At 35.5% G+C, this 14,640-nt stretch overlaps 1 protein-coding gene across 1 annotated transcript in view; it reads left to right on the top strand.

The window, feature by feature from the left end:
• The first annotated feature begins 4,955 nt into the window (after positions 1–4,955).
• The window catches only part of nos1apa (nitric oxide synthase 1 (neuronal) adaptor protein a), a 124,962-nt gene continuing 115,277 nt past the window's right edge, over positions 4,956–14,640 (top strand). Inside the window, exons 1-2 of the mRNA XM_073851509.1 lie at positions 4,956–5,316; positions 5,517–5,588. Coding sequence (XP_073707610.1) covers positions 5,212–5,316; positions 5,517–5,588 — 177 coding nt within the window. The 5' untranslated portion in view covers positions 4,956–5,211. The remainder of the gene's footprint in view (positions 5,317–5,516; positions 5,589–14,640) is intronic.

Here is a 14,640-nt window from a genome sequence, read left to right as displayed (position 1 = left end):
ATCAGAACATGTTGATCAGCTGCTTTTTTTGCAGAAAAATCTGGTGATCAAAAATGATTCGGCTGTAGTTAAGAACTGTTAGTTTTATGGACAGTTAGAATGTTTTGTATGCACAGACAAGGGCTTTATAATGGGCCTGTTTTGAACGTTTTGAATTTAGAAAAATGTTTTATTTCTTAAACATGTTTGAAGTTCTTAATAGATTTCACTGTTGCACATTTAGTCTTTTTTTTTTTTTTTACAGTAATGTGCATTTTGCAGTTTGTTTACATGGTGTACAATGGATGCACATTTATGACTTCTTGTTACAGTGTTCATTTAAATAAAAGTTGTTTAAAATAAACAACTGTGTGCACCCTATTATTAATGTAGATGTGTATTTCAGTAATAAACTTAAGTAGGAGAGTTTCAGTTACCAGCATTTATATCAAAATATGGATCCCATGTCTGCAAAACTAACATTTTAAATGAAATATTGATAGCTAATTGATATCGAATCGAATCGAAATCGAAATCGAATCGAATCGAAACCATAAAATAAGAATCGAATCGAATTGCCAAATTGGTCACAATACCCAGCCCTAATGATTAGGCTATTGAATAACTGAATTCATTCAAAATGCTGATTCATTCAGAAACTAAACAATGATGTGTTGCTCACAGACGTATATTAGTTCTAAGGTGTCTTTAAAGGTAATATTTTCTCTGCAAAATTGAGCAAAACAAATAGACACTTAAAATAAAAAATGATATTGACTTCTTCTTTTTTTACTAAATTGTTGTTTAAAATCTCATTTAAAAGTGATATTCCTGGTGTGATTACTATTGTTGCTCATGTGATATCCCTTATCATATGATATGAAAATGAGGCAAAAAACTCATACTGGAACATTTTTACCCCAAAATCTTGAATTTTATGAGCATAACTGCATTTATGGAGTTCTTACCCTGCATCATATTGTCACACCCCCGGACTTTCTTGTTGGTTTCTCCCATTCTCCCCCGCAGTTCATAGTGTTTTTGGTTTCTCCCTCATTGTCTCCACCTGGATGTGTAATCAGTCTGTCTATTTAGTGTGTGTTTTCCCCTCAATGCTGTCGGTCTTTGATGTATTCTCCTGGTGTTCCTGTGTCTGCCTGTTTCCCTGTTGATTTATTAAATGTACGTCTTTTTACTACGTCGTTGTTTGTCTGTTCCTGCCTAGATCGTGACACATATTTGTCATCAGTCAACTGTATAAAATATAAGATGACGTACAGGTTCGGGGAGTCAGGGCCAGTGCGTTAACTGCTTTAAAATATTTTAATCACATTATTTTTCATTACTAATGAATTAAGTTAACACGTTAAACTGACAGCCCTAATAAATATATAAATAAATCTCTACCACAAAACTCCTTTTAGTTTTTCCTGCAAAAAACCATAAGGATGTATACATGGAAAAAGTGAAAATGTTGTGTTTATGTCAAAGATGTCCGTGTGTTACAGGTATATCTACAGTATAGCCTATCTATAGTATACAATTTCCATCTAACATGCTGTCACACCCTTGTGGTAAGAAATAAAAGTGCAAGAATTGCCTGTGTGGCCTACACACTAACCACACCAACACAGGTGCTGCCGGTAATACCTTCTCTATCAATCTGGGCTTCATTTCCCAAAAGCACTTTAGCCAAAATGGTCACAAGTTCCGCTAAAGTCTATTGGTATTGATGGAATTTGCGACTATATAGTTGCTTTTAGGAAATGCACTCCTGTCTTGTCAAAGAGGAACAGTGATGTCTAGAGTAACTATAGGTTGATCAGGTTTCTAGCCACTCACTCACTAACACACTTTCAGTTAACATCACAGTTGTTTCATCTTTTAAACAACTATGCATTGTTCATCCTAAATACCAATTAGAACCTTAGGATATACAGTATAAAGACAACCAGAGTGTTCATCACTTTTAGCTAAAAAAATGCATATAGTTTAGTAGTGGAAGAGCACAACACGGTCAAATGAGTCAGTGCGAAGGGAGAAGTAGGAGTGAAGGGAAGTTTATTACAGTTTTAAAATTTTAATAGGTACATCAAGATTGAATATCATGGTTACTGGCTGTAGGGAAAGAGACATGTGACAGGTTATTTTACACTGTACATAATACAGAAAAAGAGAGAAGCACAAAATGTGAGATGAATAGGGGAATGACTATTTTTTCATGTTTAAAATGTATCTGTAATGCTGCAAATGGCCTATTAACCACTAAAGTAATATAAAAAGTGGGATACAGTGCCTTGCAAATGTATTCATACCCCTTCATTTTTTTCACATTTTGTTTTGTTGCAGCATTATGTTAAACTGCTTTAAATTACTTTTTTTCCCACATCAATCTACATCTCATACGCCATAATGACAAAGCACAAAACAGGTTTGTAACAACTTTGCCGATTTATTAGAAATAAAAAACTGAGAAGATCCCGTTGCATAAGTATTCATACCCTTTTCTGGGACACTCGAAATTTAGCTCAGGAGCATTCATATTGCTTCTAGATGTTACTACACTTCGAGTGGAGTTAAACTGTGGCAAATTCATTTGAATGAGTATGATTTAGAAAGGCACACACACCTCTCAGAAAAGGTCTAACAGCTGAAAATGCATATCAGAGCAAAAACCAAGTCCTGAGGTCAAGATAACTGTCTGTAGAGCTCAGTGACAGACTTGCGTTAAGGCAATGATCTAGGGAAGAGTTCAGAAAAAAATCTGCTGCATTGAAGGTTCACAGAAGCATGTAGCCTCCATTATCCATAATGGAAGACGATTGGAACAACTAGGACTCTAGAAAATGTCTGCCAGCCCCCATCCAAGCTGACAGAGCTTGAGAGGTGAAAAGATGAGGCAAAGATAATTGCCAAATGCAGATGTGCAAAGCTTGTCACATCAAACCCAAAAAGACTTGAGGCTGTAAAGGTGCTTCAACTATGTACTTAGAGTTAAGGGTATGAATACTTATTTCAGTGTTTTATTTTTAATACATTTGCAAATCTGGTTTTTGCTTTGTCATTATTATGGTGTATGGAGTGTACATTGATGTGGGGATTTAAAGCAGTTTAACATAATGCTGCAACAAAACAAAATGTGAAAAAAATGAAGGGGTATGAATACTTTTGCAAGGTACTGTATTGAGGAAAGAGAATTCCATACAAACTCTGCTGCTTCTGTACTGTAGCTGTGTACCGTAGTTGACAATGTCATTTTTCTAAGGCTGGAAGGTATATGCCAAATCCATTAAAAAAGAATAAAAAACTTTTTCATGCTGATGCAGGTGTTTTATGTCTTATGTCAACTAGCGTACTTATGCTATTCCCTTTGATCCAAAATGGACTCTGAAATCTGGCATCATTTTCAAATGTATGTATTGTGTTAACAGCATGCTGTGGTGAAAATGTAGCTTACTAGAAATTACGTTAGAGATATTTTTGGAGTTACCAGCTACTTTGTCTTAATAAAGCTAATTGCACACACTTTTTGCATAATAGAGAAACTTTGCCAATAAAAAGTAAAATTTACCTTGATTTTTACTTGGCTTTCTGTACATCACACATCTCATTCTCACGTTCCTCACTGACACTGTTTTTCAATGATCCTTTGGGGGGAGCGGGGGAAGGTTTGTTTTGATTTAAGTTACCAGTCAAAAGTTTTTGAACAGTAGGATTTTGTAATGTTTCTGGAAGACGTCTCTTTTGCTCACCAAGCCTGCATTTATATTGATCCAAAGTACAGCAAAACTATTTTACAATTTAAAAAAACTATAAGTATATTTTAATATGTAATTTATTCATTTCAGAGCCAAATTTTTAGCATCATTACTATGATTGGCTACTCAAAACATTTGTTATTATTGTTGTTAAACAGCTGAGTAGAATTTTTTAAGTTTCTTTAATGAATAGAAAGTCCAGAAGAACAGCATTTATTCGAAATAGAAATCTTTTGTAACATTATAAATGTCTTTATCATCACTTGATCAATTTAAAGCATACTTGCTAAATGTATTAATTCCTATAATTTCCCAAAAAATTATACTGACCTCAAGCTTGTTGATGGTATAGTTTATGATGTTACAAAAGTTTTTTATTTCAGATATATGCTGATTTTTGGATCTCTCTATTCATCAAAGAATCCTGAAAAATATACACAACTGTTTTACATATTGATTAGAATAATAAAAAATATATATATATATTCTTGAACAGAAATCAGCATAATAGAATGATTTCTGAAGGATCATGTGACACTGAAGACTGATGCTAAAAATTCAGCTTTGATCACAGAAATAAATTACAATGTAATTAAAATATATTCAAATAGAAAGCAGTTATTTTAAGTAGTAGAAATATTTCACAATATTACTGCTTTTGCTGTATTTTGGATCAAATAAATGCAGGCTTGGTAAGCGGAAGAGGCTTCTTTAAAAAAAAACATAAAAAATCTTACTGTTCAAAAACTTTCAACTAGTAGTGTACCTTTAAGATACCTATGCAAACTTAAATAAGGTACAACTTTTGCAAACAAAACAGCTTTGGTACCTTTTTCTGAGATTGTATAGTATCGTTCTGATATTGATACATTTTCTTATGAAACCAACATGAGGTAAAAATGAAATAAGTTGCCAACTTGCCTCAACTGTGTACCAAAATCTGCCACTAGGTGACATTCTCCGCTCTCCTTGAACCATTGTTGGGTGTTGAATGTTGTGCGAGGTGTTTTTCTCCTCCTCCAAACCTGTGATGAAGCCGTGTTCCAATGAAAGCAGGTGGAATTCCCCCTTTCAACCAATGGCGCTCTGCCCTCGCAACAATCCTTTCGAAAAGGATGTGTGGGCTCGGTTATGGCGCTGGCGTGAAGTTGTTGGAAACGGACAAGCCCAGGAAGCAGGATTTTGGCACTACTTCACCAGCTAAAGCTTAGGGCTGCCCGCTTGAATGGGAACGAGTGAGCAGACCATTCATATTTGCTCAAACGCACACCTTGGGAAGCCACTACGGCGACGTCGGATTTGAAACCCGGAGTGATTTCCACAAAAGTTGCTCTGTCAAAAACGAGCACGCATGAGAAATAAGAGTGACCTCTGGCTAAAAAAAAGGCATGGATTGCAAGAGTTAGACTTGAGTTCTGACTCCCCTCGAGCTGTTTGTGTTTTTAACTAAGGAGAAGGACGTAAAACAGACACCATGCCTGCCAAAACAAAGTACAATTTAGTCGATGATGGACATGATTTGCGGATTCCTTTACATAACGAGGAGGCATTCCAGCATGGGATTAATTTCGAAGCAAAGGTGAGTTTATTTTGACATTTGTTTACATCCTGCTGCGAATCTTGTTTTTAGTCCCAGGAAACATTTAAAGTTGTTTTGCCACTGTTTTTGCCACTTGTTTACATATCGTATTGTCAATTTAATTGAGCGCGTCAATTCTTTAGTTTCACTAAGCCCAATTTGTCGATAATACATTTCATCTCGTTGGCTTTGATTTCCAGTATATCGGTAGTCTGGATGTGGCTCGACCCAACAGCCGTGTGGAGATTGTTGCGGCCATGAGGCGGATAAGGGTGAGTTTTTATGGAACCAGTTTACTTTTACTGCTTCCCAAAGTCGAGTTAGCTTACAAAGTTTACAAATGTCAGTATTTAGCGCTGTATTCATTGGTATTCCAATATAGCGCTAGGACGTGACTCAGCCTCGATTCCGCACGGGTGGTCTTCATGCCTTCGAGCAACAATCAAAATACAAAAGCAGGACAGATCAATGAGCAAATTGCTTACAAAATGAAAGGGTGGGATATAGTTGCTTTGATTCACATACACCGGTCCTGTAAGTTACGTCGCCTTTGGCAACCACGGTGTTAGTGGATTTTCATGTGTAAACAGAGAAGAGCCCTTTGAAGTGGGGGTCTTCTGTGTAAAGCACTTAAAGGGCCAGTTTTGGCGCCCACCAATCATACGCGATTAGAATACACTGGCTTCCTGTGTGGCTAGACCCCCTTGATACAGATATCCTACATGTTTTGCTGTTATTTTTTGTGTTTAAACGCATTTTCCTGTTGGTAGGTGGTATAGTTCATTTAAAGTCCTCATATGTACATTTAGAAAGCTGCATACTGAATAAAACAGCTCCTTTTAATGTAGTGTTTACTGCTTCCTAAACTGTGTAGGGAATATCTGTAAAAGTTCACTTTAGCAGGCACATTTTTTAATTTTAAATTTTTTTCCCCTTTTTCACTTAATGACACTACATTCAAAAAAAAGTTATTTGGCAACCCAGCGTTGAGTAAGTATTGGTCAAAACTCATGCTGGGTTATTTTGACTAAGCTGCTTGGGTTAAATGTTTTTACCCAACATGCTGGGTTGTTTAATTCAAGTCAACTATTGTTTAAAAATGATTATATTGCTGGCATAAAGTGGACTGGAAATTAAAAATCACACAGAATTATAGAGGCAACAGCAATAATCAAAAGATGAACATTTATTATTAAGCAAGAATGCCCATGGATAAAAAAATATAAGACAATTTGAATTTGTTTAGATGAATACAGCTTAATTTACAATATTACATACCATTGAACTCGTTTAACATACATTTTAGAAATAATAAATGGAACATTTAAAAGTAGTATTTAAATTTAAGTGTATTCAACCATTCTCTGTAATCACTTTTTACCAAAATAGTGCTAATACTCAGGCCGGTGTGTCGCCAAAAACTGAGCCGGTGATGGGCTGCTGTTCAACGGGAGAACTATGAACCTCGTGCTTCACTCATAGCTGAAAGATGCCATGACTGACTCCATAACCTGCCCATTAACAAACATTACTGAGATTAGAGAACATATTTTAACATCAAATTAAATTAAATTCAGAATTTAATAACAAATAAAATCTGTTAATTTTATGCAAGGCAAAGGGCATTTCCATCATGCAAGCAGCTGACTGACATTTCGTCCTTGTAGGTTGCGTTGCATTAAGTAATATTATTTAAAGCACAGTAAAGTGTGCAATGCACCAAATTGGCAGTGCTGTGAACCACTGTCTCCTGTAGAGGAAGAAAAAAATCGGCACTCTGACTGTAACTCAGCAGCTGGGTTGTTTCATCGGAGACAGGCTCAACCCAGCGGTTGGGTAGAAAAAAACAACCCATATTAATATTTAATAACCCATTGAAAATGACCCAGCAGCTTAGTTACAGAAAAATATTAAAACAACCCAATTAAATGACCCAACAAGCTGAACCCTGCATTGGGGTAATTAAAAGCAGCATTTTTAGAGTGCAGAGAAGTACCCAGCATCTGGGTAAAAAATATTAAAAACAACCCAATTAAATGACTCTGCAGGCTGAACCCAGCATTTGGGTTAAAAAAAAATAACCTAGCATTTTTAGAGTGTAATGTCCTCAGTGATATGATTTTCAAAATGTGTTTTATTTTTCTTCCACAAAAATAAATGAAAATACTAGGTAATTGATAACTTTTTTTTATTCCCTGCCATGGTTTTATGAGTCTTGTGATCTTCAAAACCAGCCTGTTATTGTCAGTAGCTGTATTTCTGGCAGGTTCTCAAACATTCACTACTTTATGGCTAACAGGGAGAGTTGTTTTTACCTGTAGATATCTACTTCCTTTTCCTGGTAGGTTTTGCATTGTATGGCCTGTCTATTGCTGTTACAGTAAAACGTGTTTCAGGGAAGTGTGATGTAAGAGGTGGTTTGAATGTAACAATTGAAAAGCTCCCCCTCCCTACATCCTGGATTCCAGCATGGCAGCAGACACCAGGTGCAAATGATCCTATTAACCTCTTCAGTGTGCTGGACCCCCTGCTATGGTCTGCTGTCTAACGGGCAACCACACGTGGCTTTAAAACAGGGAATTATTGCGTGGTAAAGCTGTAACACAAAAGTTACACAAAACCAATCATGCTGTAGCAGTTAAGACATTTTGGGTTCAAGCAGTGATGGCATTGTTTGAAGCTAACTTGTTTGAGCTTGCAGTAGAATTCCCTGTTAATACAACATGCATACAGTCAAACCAAAATTTATTCAGACACCTTCAACATTTCTCACATTATCACAGTTTATTCAATATAGTTTAGAAAATGGTAATAAAATATGACAAGAACTCAAGAGTGTCTCAGAACAAATTCATCATTCCAAACTTCAGACAACTGTTAGTATGACAATATTTACACAACTATCAATACTGTGTTAAACAATTACCAAGCAATGCTTATTTTTGTTTAGTCTGTGGTGTAAAAAGGTCGCATTCGCAATTAAAGAAAAAACACGAGCAAAAAATGGTCAGGTCAAAGTGTCTGAATAATTTTGGTCCAAAATTTGTATCAATTGTACTCGTAGTCCACTGTTTGAAAGATTTTTAGGTATAATATGTCACAGTTTACTTTATTTTGCTATCCTCACTTACATAAATTAACTATAGTGTCCTGCACCCACTATTTTTGGTTTGACTATATAGTATGACTACACTGAAAATGCAAAATGGTTTTATGATTAATTTTTATATCAGTTTTTACACTCTTTTCTAGAAATGTAACCAAACCTATCTTACACAGAACAGATTTTGTTAGAACTTTTTGCATTTTGTTTTTGCACAGCACATTGTGAGTAATAATTCCTTGAAGGGATAGTTCACCCAAAAATTAAAATTTACTCGCCTTCATGTCGTTCCAAATCATGGATTTTATAAAGCAATGAGAATACTTTTTGTGCATGAAGAACACAAAAATAGCAACTTTATTCAACAATTTCTTCTTAAAAAAATTACGGTTGAACCATTGATAAAATATTTTAACAATGTCCTTACTACCTTTCTGGGCCTTGAAGGTGTCAGTTGCTGTCTATGCAGAGTCAGAATGCTCCTGGATTTCATAATAAATAGTTTAATATGTGTTCCAACGTTGAACGAAGGTCTTATGGGTTTTGAGTGGGGTTTTTGGGTGAACTGTTCCTTTAAATATTACTTGCATGCATACATATTTTGCTATTTAGAATATGTGGAATTTTGAACAGTTGCATTTTGAGGGACAGTTTTATGCGATAATGTTGACAAAAGAGGTCCTACTTGTTTGTTTTCAAGTCCCATTGACTGTAATGAATTTGGCAAGCAGTTTGGCAAGCAGCTTCTCAGTATTGTTACTGTTTGTTTTTTTTGCTCACTGTTTGTTGTTATTATGTACTTCTTTTGCAAAAGGCATATGATAATATGTTTCAACATAGACATTTCCGTCAGTCCAAAGAGTATGTAACATCTCTAGAATGTTATATTGCAGTTTGCAACTTTTGACTGGTAATGTCAGTGTAAAAGCATAAATAGCTACATTTTTCAGTATAGTTTTAAATATATCTCTGGTTTGGGTGCTTTCTGTTCTCTGGTATTTCACTTTGTCGGATCATATGAGGTGGTATCTGTAAATGAAAGGAGAACCTTTCAATGGCTGTCAGAAATCGTTTCTGTTTAATCTGCCTTTGATCTTAATTGGCATCACCACGATAAAAGAACGTGGGATGAAGAGATCTAGTGATTTGCGAATATTTTAGGTTTAACTTAAACCGGATAATAGAAATGGGAATACTGAGGTGAGATCAGGTGCCTCAGACGTTTTGGTCAATAGTTGCATTAAAACACACACACACAGACAGTCTATTTGTGCAGGAAGGGGTGATTTAGAGTCCATTGGGGAATTAAAAGCTTGAAGGCTACAATCACTGGCAATTTTCACCACACCCAGATTCCATTTACTGAGTATATTAAGCTGGAGACTAAAATGTTTATAGCCTGTTGTCATGTTTGATTTGGTGCAAAGAATGTTTATTTTAACCATCTAATAATGGAGATATAAGTGTAAACATGTGCGTAGAGCTGTTCAGGCTGCCAGTTTCTTAGCTTCACTTTATTTCCACTTGATCCTTGTAGATTTGCTGTCGTTTGATTCTTGTGCATCACAATAAATGGCTTCAAATCCACTTGAGCCCCAAGCCTTTCTTGACTTTTAAAGCCTTTGTAGTGTCAAAGATTCACTTAAGCAGCAATAGCGGTTTGTTTTACACCAGTGTGTGACAAGTGCCTTCATGAGGACTACATTATAGGCCTACTTGAATGTTTACTCTAGCTTTATTGATTTACGAGATACCTAACAGACAAGAACCTGATCGTGACATTATCTTTGTGGAGGTGATTAGCATTGAGAAGATGTTGCTGTCAGATTTGGAAAGAGGAAAATTTACGATCCTGCAGTCCTCCTGTAAAAGCTTTCAGGCTCGTTTGCGTCGCCCGGCGCACTTTGCTCTCATTGCTGTGCCTCAAATTTATTGCATTATATATTGTTAGCTTTAAGATGGTCAAGTCTCACTCTTTGCAAAAAAAATTGATGACCTGCACTTTAAAACGGCACCTTAATTAACTAACTGAATAAGTGATGCTATGAATGACTTCTTTTGAACTGAGATTTTTTCCTCCCACATTGTGCAAGTAGAAACGTTGACTTTTAATTTATAGTTATGAATAGCTTTTTTATTTTCAAGGCTTTTCAGTATTGATTCAAGCTAAAATTAGGTGATCTAGCCTTGCTGTGATTCACTGCTGTTATATCTGGTGGATATGAGTCCCAGCTGAACCCTGTCTGCAATATGAATTGCCTTATGTTCATATGGCGGCATAATTTTCAAGACATTCCCTGCATTCGAATGTGAAGTCCACAAGTAGACTCAGTCCCCTGGCTGTGCACTCTTACCAAAACCATATTCTCTTCTCTTCTGAAATATATAGTAGAAAACTCATAAAATTCACATCGTTTTATGCATATTTTGGACTATGGGGGGCGCCATTATTTCGATGACATGAAGTGGTTGCACTCTGTGAGCTACTGGCCGACCTGTTGCTATTTTTATTGCAACACAACTCTTAAAAAAATAAAACACTGGTATGATGACCACAGCTACTTGGCAATGGATATAGGTGTCGGCTTAAAACCAAATGCCGTACCATCAATTTTTCCTCACAAGGAATCTAAACGCTATTGGATATCGAGTGAAATCCTTTAGTGGCTGCGGCATCATGACAGACGTAAGTACATCCTGCTAGGATGGCATCTAGCATTTCTTGTCTCTGCCGTTTATAAGCTTTTTCAGTAGCTGTGGTCTACTAAAAGCCTCAATTGCATCAGAGCTAAAGTGGAAAGAACAAAGACACAGGTCTTTAGGAAGTTTTATTCAACCAAAAGCCATGTGATGTGGCATCGTATCAGTATTTTACTTTTTCAGTTGCTTATTCCAAGTTGTGTTGCGATAAAAATAGCAACAGGTAGCGCCAGTAGCTCTCATTATTGAAATAATGGCGCCCCTGTAGTACAAAATAAAATTTTATTAAATAACATGAATCTTTCATGGGTTTTCGACTACATTTTTAATAAGAGACATCATTAACGTTATATTAAGCCATACAAGCCTTACTTGGTTACATGGAATGGAAAAAACATTCTGGCTTTGCCAAAAAAAAACCTTTCATTGAATAGTTCTTACAAGAACCACTTTTGTGTGTGTGTGTGTGCGCGCGCAAAACATTTTAATAGGAATGCAATGATATTATCGATATCGTGATAGCGCAGTAGCAAAACTGTCATGTAATCTTGTAGTCATGATGATATGAAACGATAGGTCTTCCGGGCAGAAAGTGTAGTCTTTAAAATATATTTGAACTTCTTATTCTAACATAAAAGATCTTTAAAGTTGTGCTTTGGGCCATTATGCTTTGGCACAGTATTTGTCAAAAGAACTAAAACCGAAAGCGCAATATGGCTTAATCCCTTCATCAAGTTGAGCATATAATTAAGGTGATCAGTTCGTGATCTGTTTTTTTCCGCACCTCAGAATGTCTCCGTTCATAGTGAATGAATTCAGTGAACTCGTTTATTGCATGTGTTGTGAGTTTAGCACGAGTTTGGGAATGCAACGGCCACCAGTTATGCTTTATTTTCGTGGCATATGATTACAGCATTTCACTAGATTTGTACAAGTTTTCACACTTGTTTTCAAGCCTGTTTTTACTGAAGCTGGAGTTTTCCATCAAAATGAAAGCTTAAAAGTGCAGTATAAATTGCTGACAGCTAGTGGTTTAAATAGGTAACATTTCTGCAGTCCAAATTCAAAATCTCTCTTTCAAGTGTAGAAATTAGGAAAGAAGTATTGCACTTTTCCTACTGTACTGTAAAGCAAAAATAATATGCATGTGAAATTTGATTTTCATTTATTTTGCAGTGCAATTATGGCTATTACTGGCATTGTTGTTGTTATAATTCATATTATTAAATTCTAATTTGTTTGGCTTCCTAAAACATCAGTGTGAATGTAACTTAGACTGAGACACTATATCACAAATAAAAAGAGAGTTGAGTCCCCTTTAAAGTTCAGGTATAATTTCAATTCGCTGACTTTTGTCTGACTTAAGTTTTCTTAGTTAAGAACAAGGTTTCAGAGCTCCTAATTTTGAACTCTCAAAGTGCATCAGATAGAATAATTTTGCGTTTTCCAATTCTTCAATTGTCTATTTAAAAAAAAAAATATCACAATAAATATTGTATTATGGACTTCATATTGTGATATTATCATATCGTGAGATTTTGATATAGTTACATACCTACATTTTAATAATCTGAAGAACCTTCTACTAGGGCTGGGCGATTAATCGAAAAGTAATCGAAATCGACATCCAGAACCTATAATCGATCAAATTTTTCCAGGTCAATTATTTCAATTACTTTACCTTTAAAAACACTACTGCGTGTGGAGTCACGTGACCCCGCTCCGTTACGTTGTGTTATTCCTCCGACATGTCGATGGAGAGCTTAAACAGTATTTATACAGTAAAAAGTATTTACAGGATATACAAGAGTAATTTTATTTATAGAAGAGATACTGCTTATTTTCTACTTTTAATATTTATTATTATTTTATAAATAATTTATTTTGTTTCCAAAAGTGCAAGTTATTTATTTTCACTAATTTAAGAAAAATGTGACTTTTCATTTTAAGCAATGTGTGCTTTAATTTCAGTTGTTCAACACTGATGTTCAATAAATAATCATAGATAGTAGATAGTGTGTGCACCCTTCATTCAAAAATCTCTCACTTGTAATATGTGCGCATATTTACTGTACAAAACTTGTCAGTGAACTATGAGGGGAAAAAAAATATTTAAATATTATTAAATATAATTTTATTAATGAATAAAATAATCGTTCATTAATCGTAATCTGGTTAAAATGTTCAATTAATCGAGATTTTGATTTTAGGCCAAATCGCCCAGCCCTACCTTCTACCATAATGGAAACGTTAATGGTTCTCAATGAAACTGTTAAAGCCAAAAAAAAATTTTTTTTTTTTTCAAAAGTGTAGCGTTTCTGGTTTCACAGCAGATTTCTACTCTACAGGGTTAGATAAAGGGCTAAGGGCAACATTTGAGACGGGGCCAGTAACTCTGAAGTTGTCACTGAATAGATGTTTGTCTGTTCTCCTTTAGCTATCTCAGTTGAAGCAGAAAGGTCACGAAGTGTGTTCTAATGACCATTATTGATTCTCCCTTTCGGTTCCCCTCCATCAAACCCCTTTTGGAGGGAAAGCTTAGAGTTTAGTTTAACTGTGGCTGCTGGTTAATGTGTAACTTTGTTGTTTGAAGTTAAATTCGCAATAGCAGTAGAGTTTTTCTTTCATATTGTGCATTTGAGTCCTGCTTGCGTCACCAGAAGGTATGCTTATTTGCAATATTTGGATTAAACATTACAAGGTCAATAAAAAATGGAACATAGTGAAACATTAATCATTCACAATAAGATCTATAACAGGCATTTAGAAAATAAGGTGAATTTTCTATTCTTGCCAGCTTTGAAAATTACTTTGATACAATAGGCAAGTATTTGCCAATTTTCTTTGTTGTCAATCAAATGGGTAAAAATCGATGTCTTCGCTAATTCACTTTTGTTCGTCTGACTTTAACTGGATGACATTTTGACTGGCCCGTACAATATCCAGCTATAAGAGAGGCTGTTGGCCAGGATCCATTCTGTTGACATGCCTCATTTTGTCTCCAAAGGGCCTCTTTGGATTTAGAAAAGCTCTCTATCCCCTCAAGAACTGAACATCCTCTGTGTAACATTGACTAGCGTCAGAACAACAAAGCCATAGGATACTCGAGCCCGTCCCCTTCTTAACCATAGTAACGGAGAACAGTAAATTGACTCATAACTCTCTTCCTTTCTCCTTGGAGTGTCTTTGCCTTGCGAAGCTTTGCTTTCACCTCTGTTAACCGCACAGCCAAATTTAATCTTAAAAACATGTTTTTTTTTACCTTTTTAAACACATCCCTTCTTCTGAGACCTTTCATTTGTAACAAATGAATATTCTGGCCTAATTTGATCCTCCTTTTTAATTAACGTCTCCAGTGGCTCAGAGGTATAACTCATTCCTTGTGATTTTCTTTTCTTTCTTTGAGGGTAAAAAAAGTCATTAAGCATCTCTGAGATAAATCCAGCAACCAGGCCCTGTTGCATATTGAATTTTTTTATTTTTTAGCTGAGGTCAGCTTGATTAATAATGTCCTTGATGCT

Source organism: Garra rufa, chromosome 12, assembly GCF_049309525.1.
Source record: "Garra rufa chromosome 12, GarRuf1.0, whole genome shotgun sequence".
In the NCBI taxonomy this organism is placed as follows: Eukaryota; Metazoa; Chordata; class Actinopteri; order Cypriniformes; family Cyprinidae; genus Garra; species Garra rufa.
The sequence above is the reverse complement of the archived record's forward strand: the minus strand, read 5'-3'. Positions and strand labels throughout refer to the sequence as shown.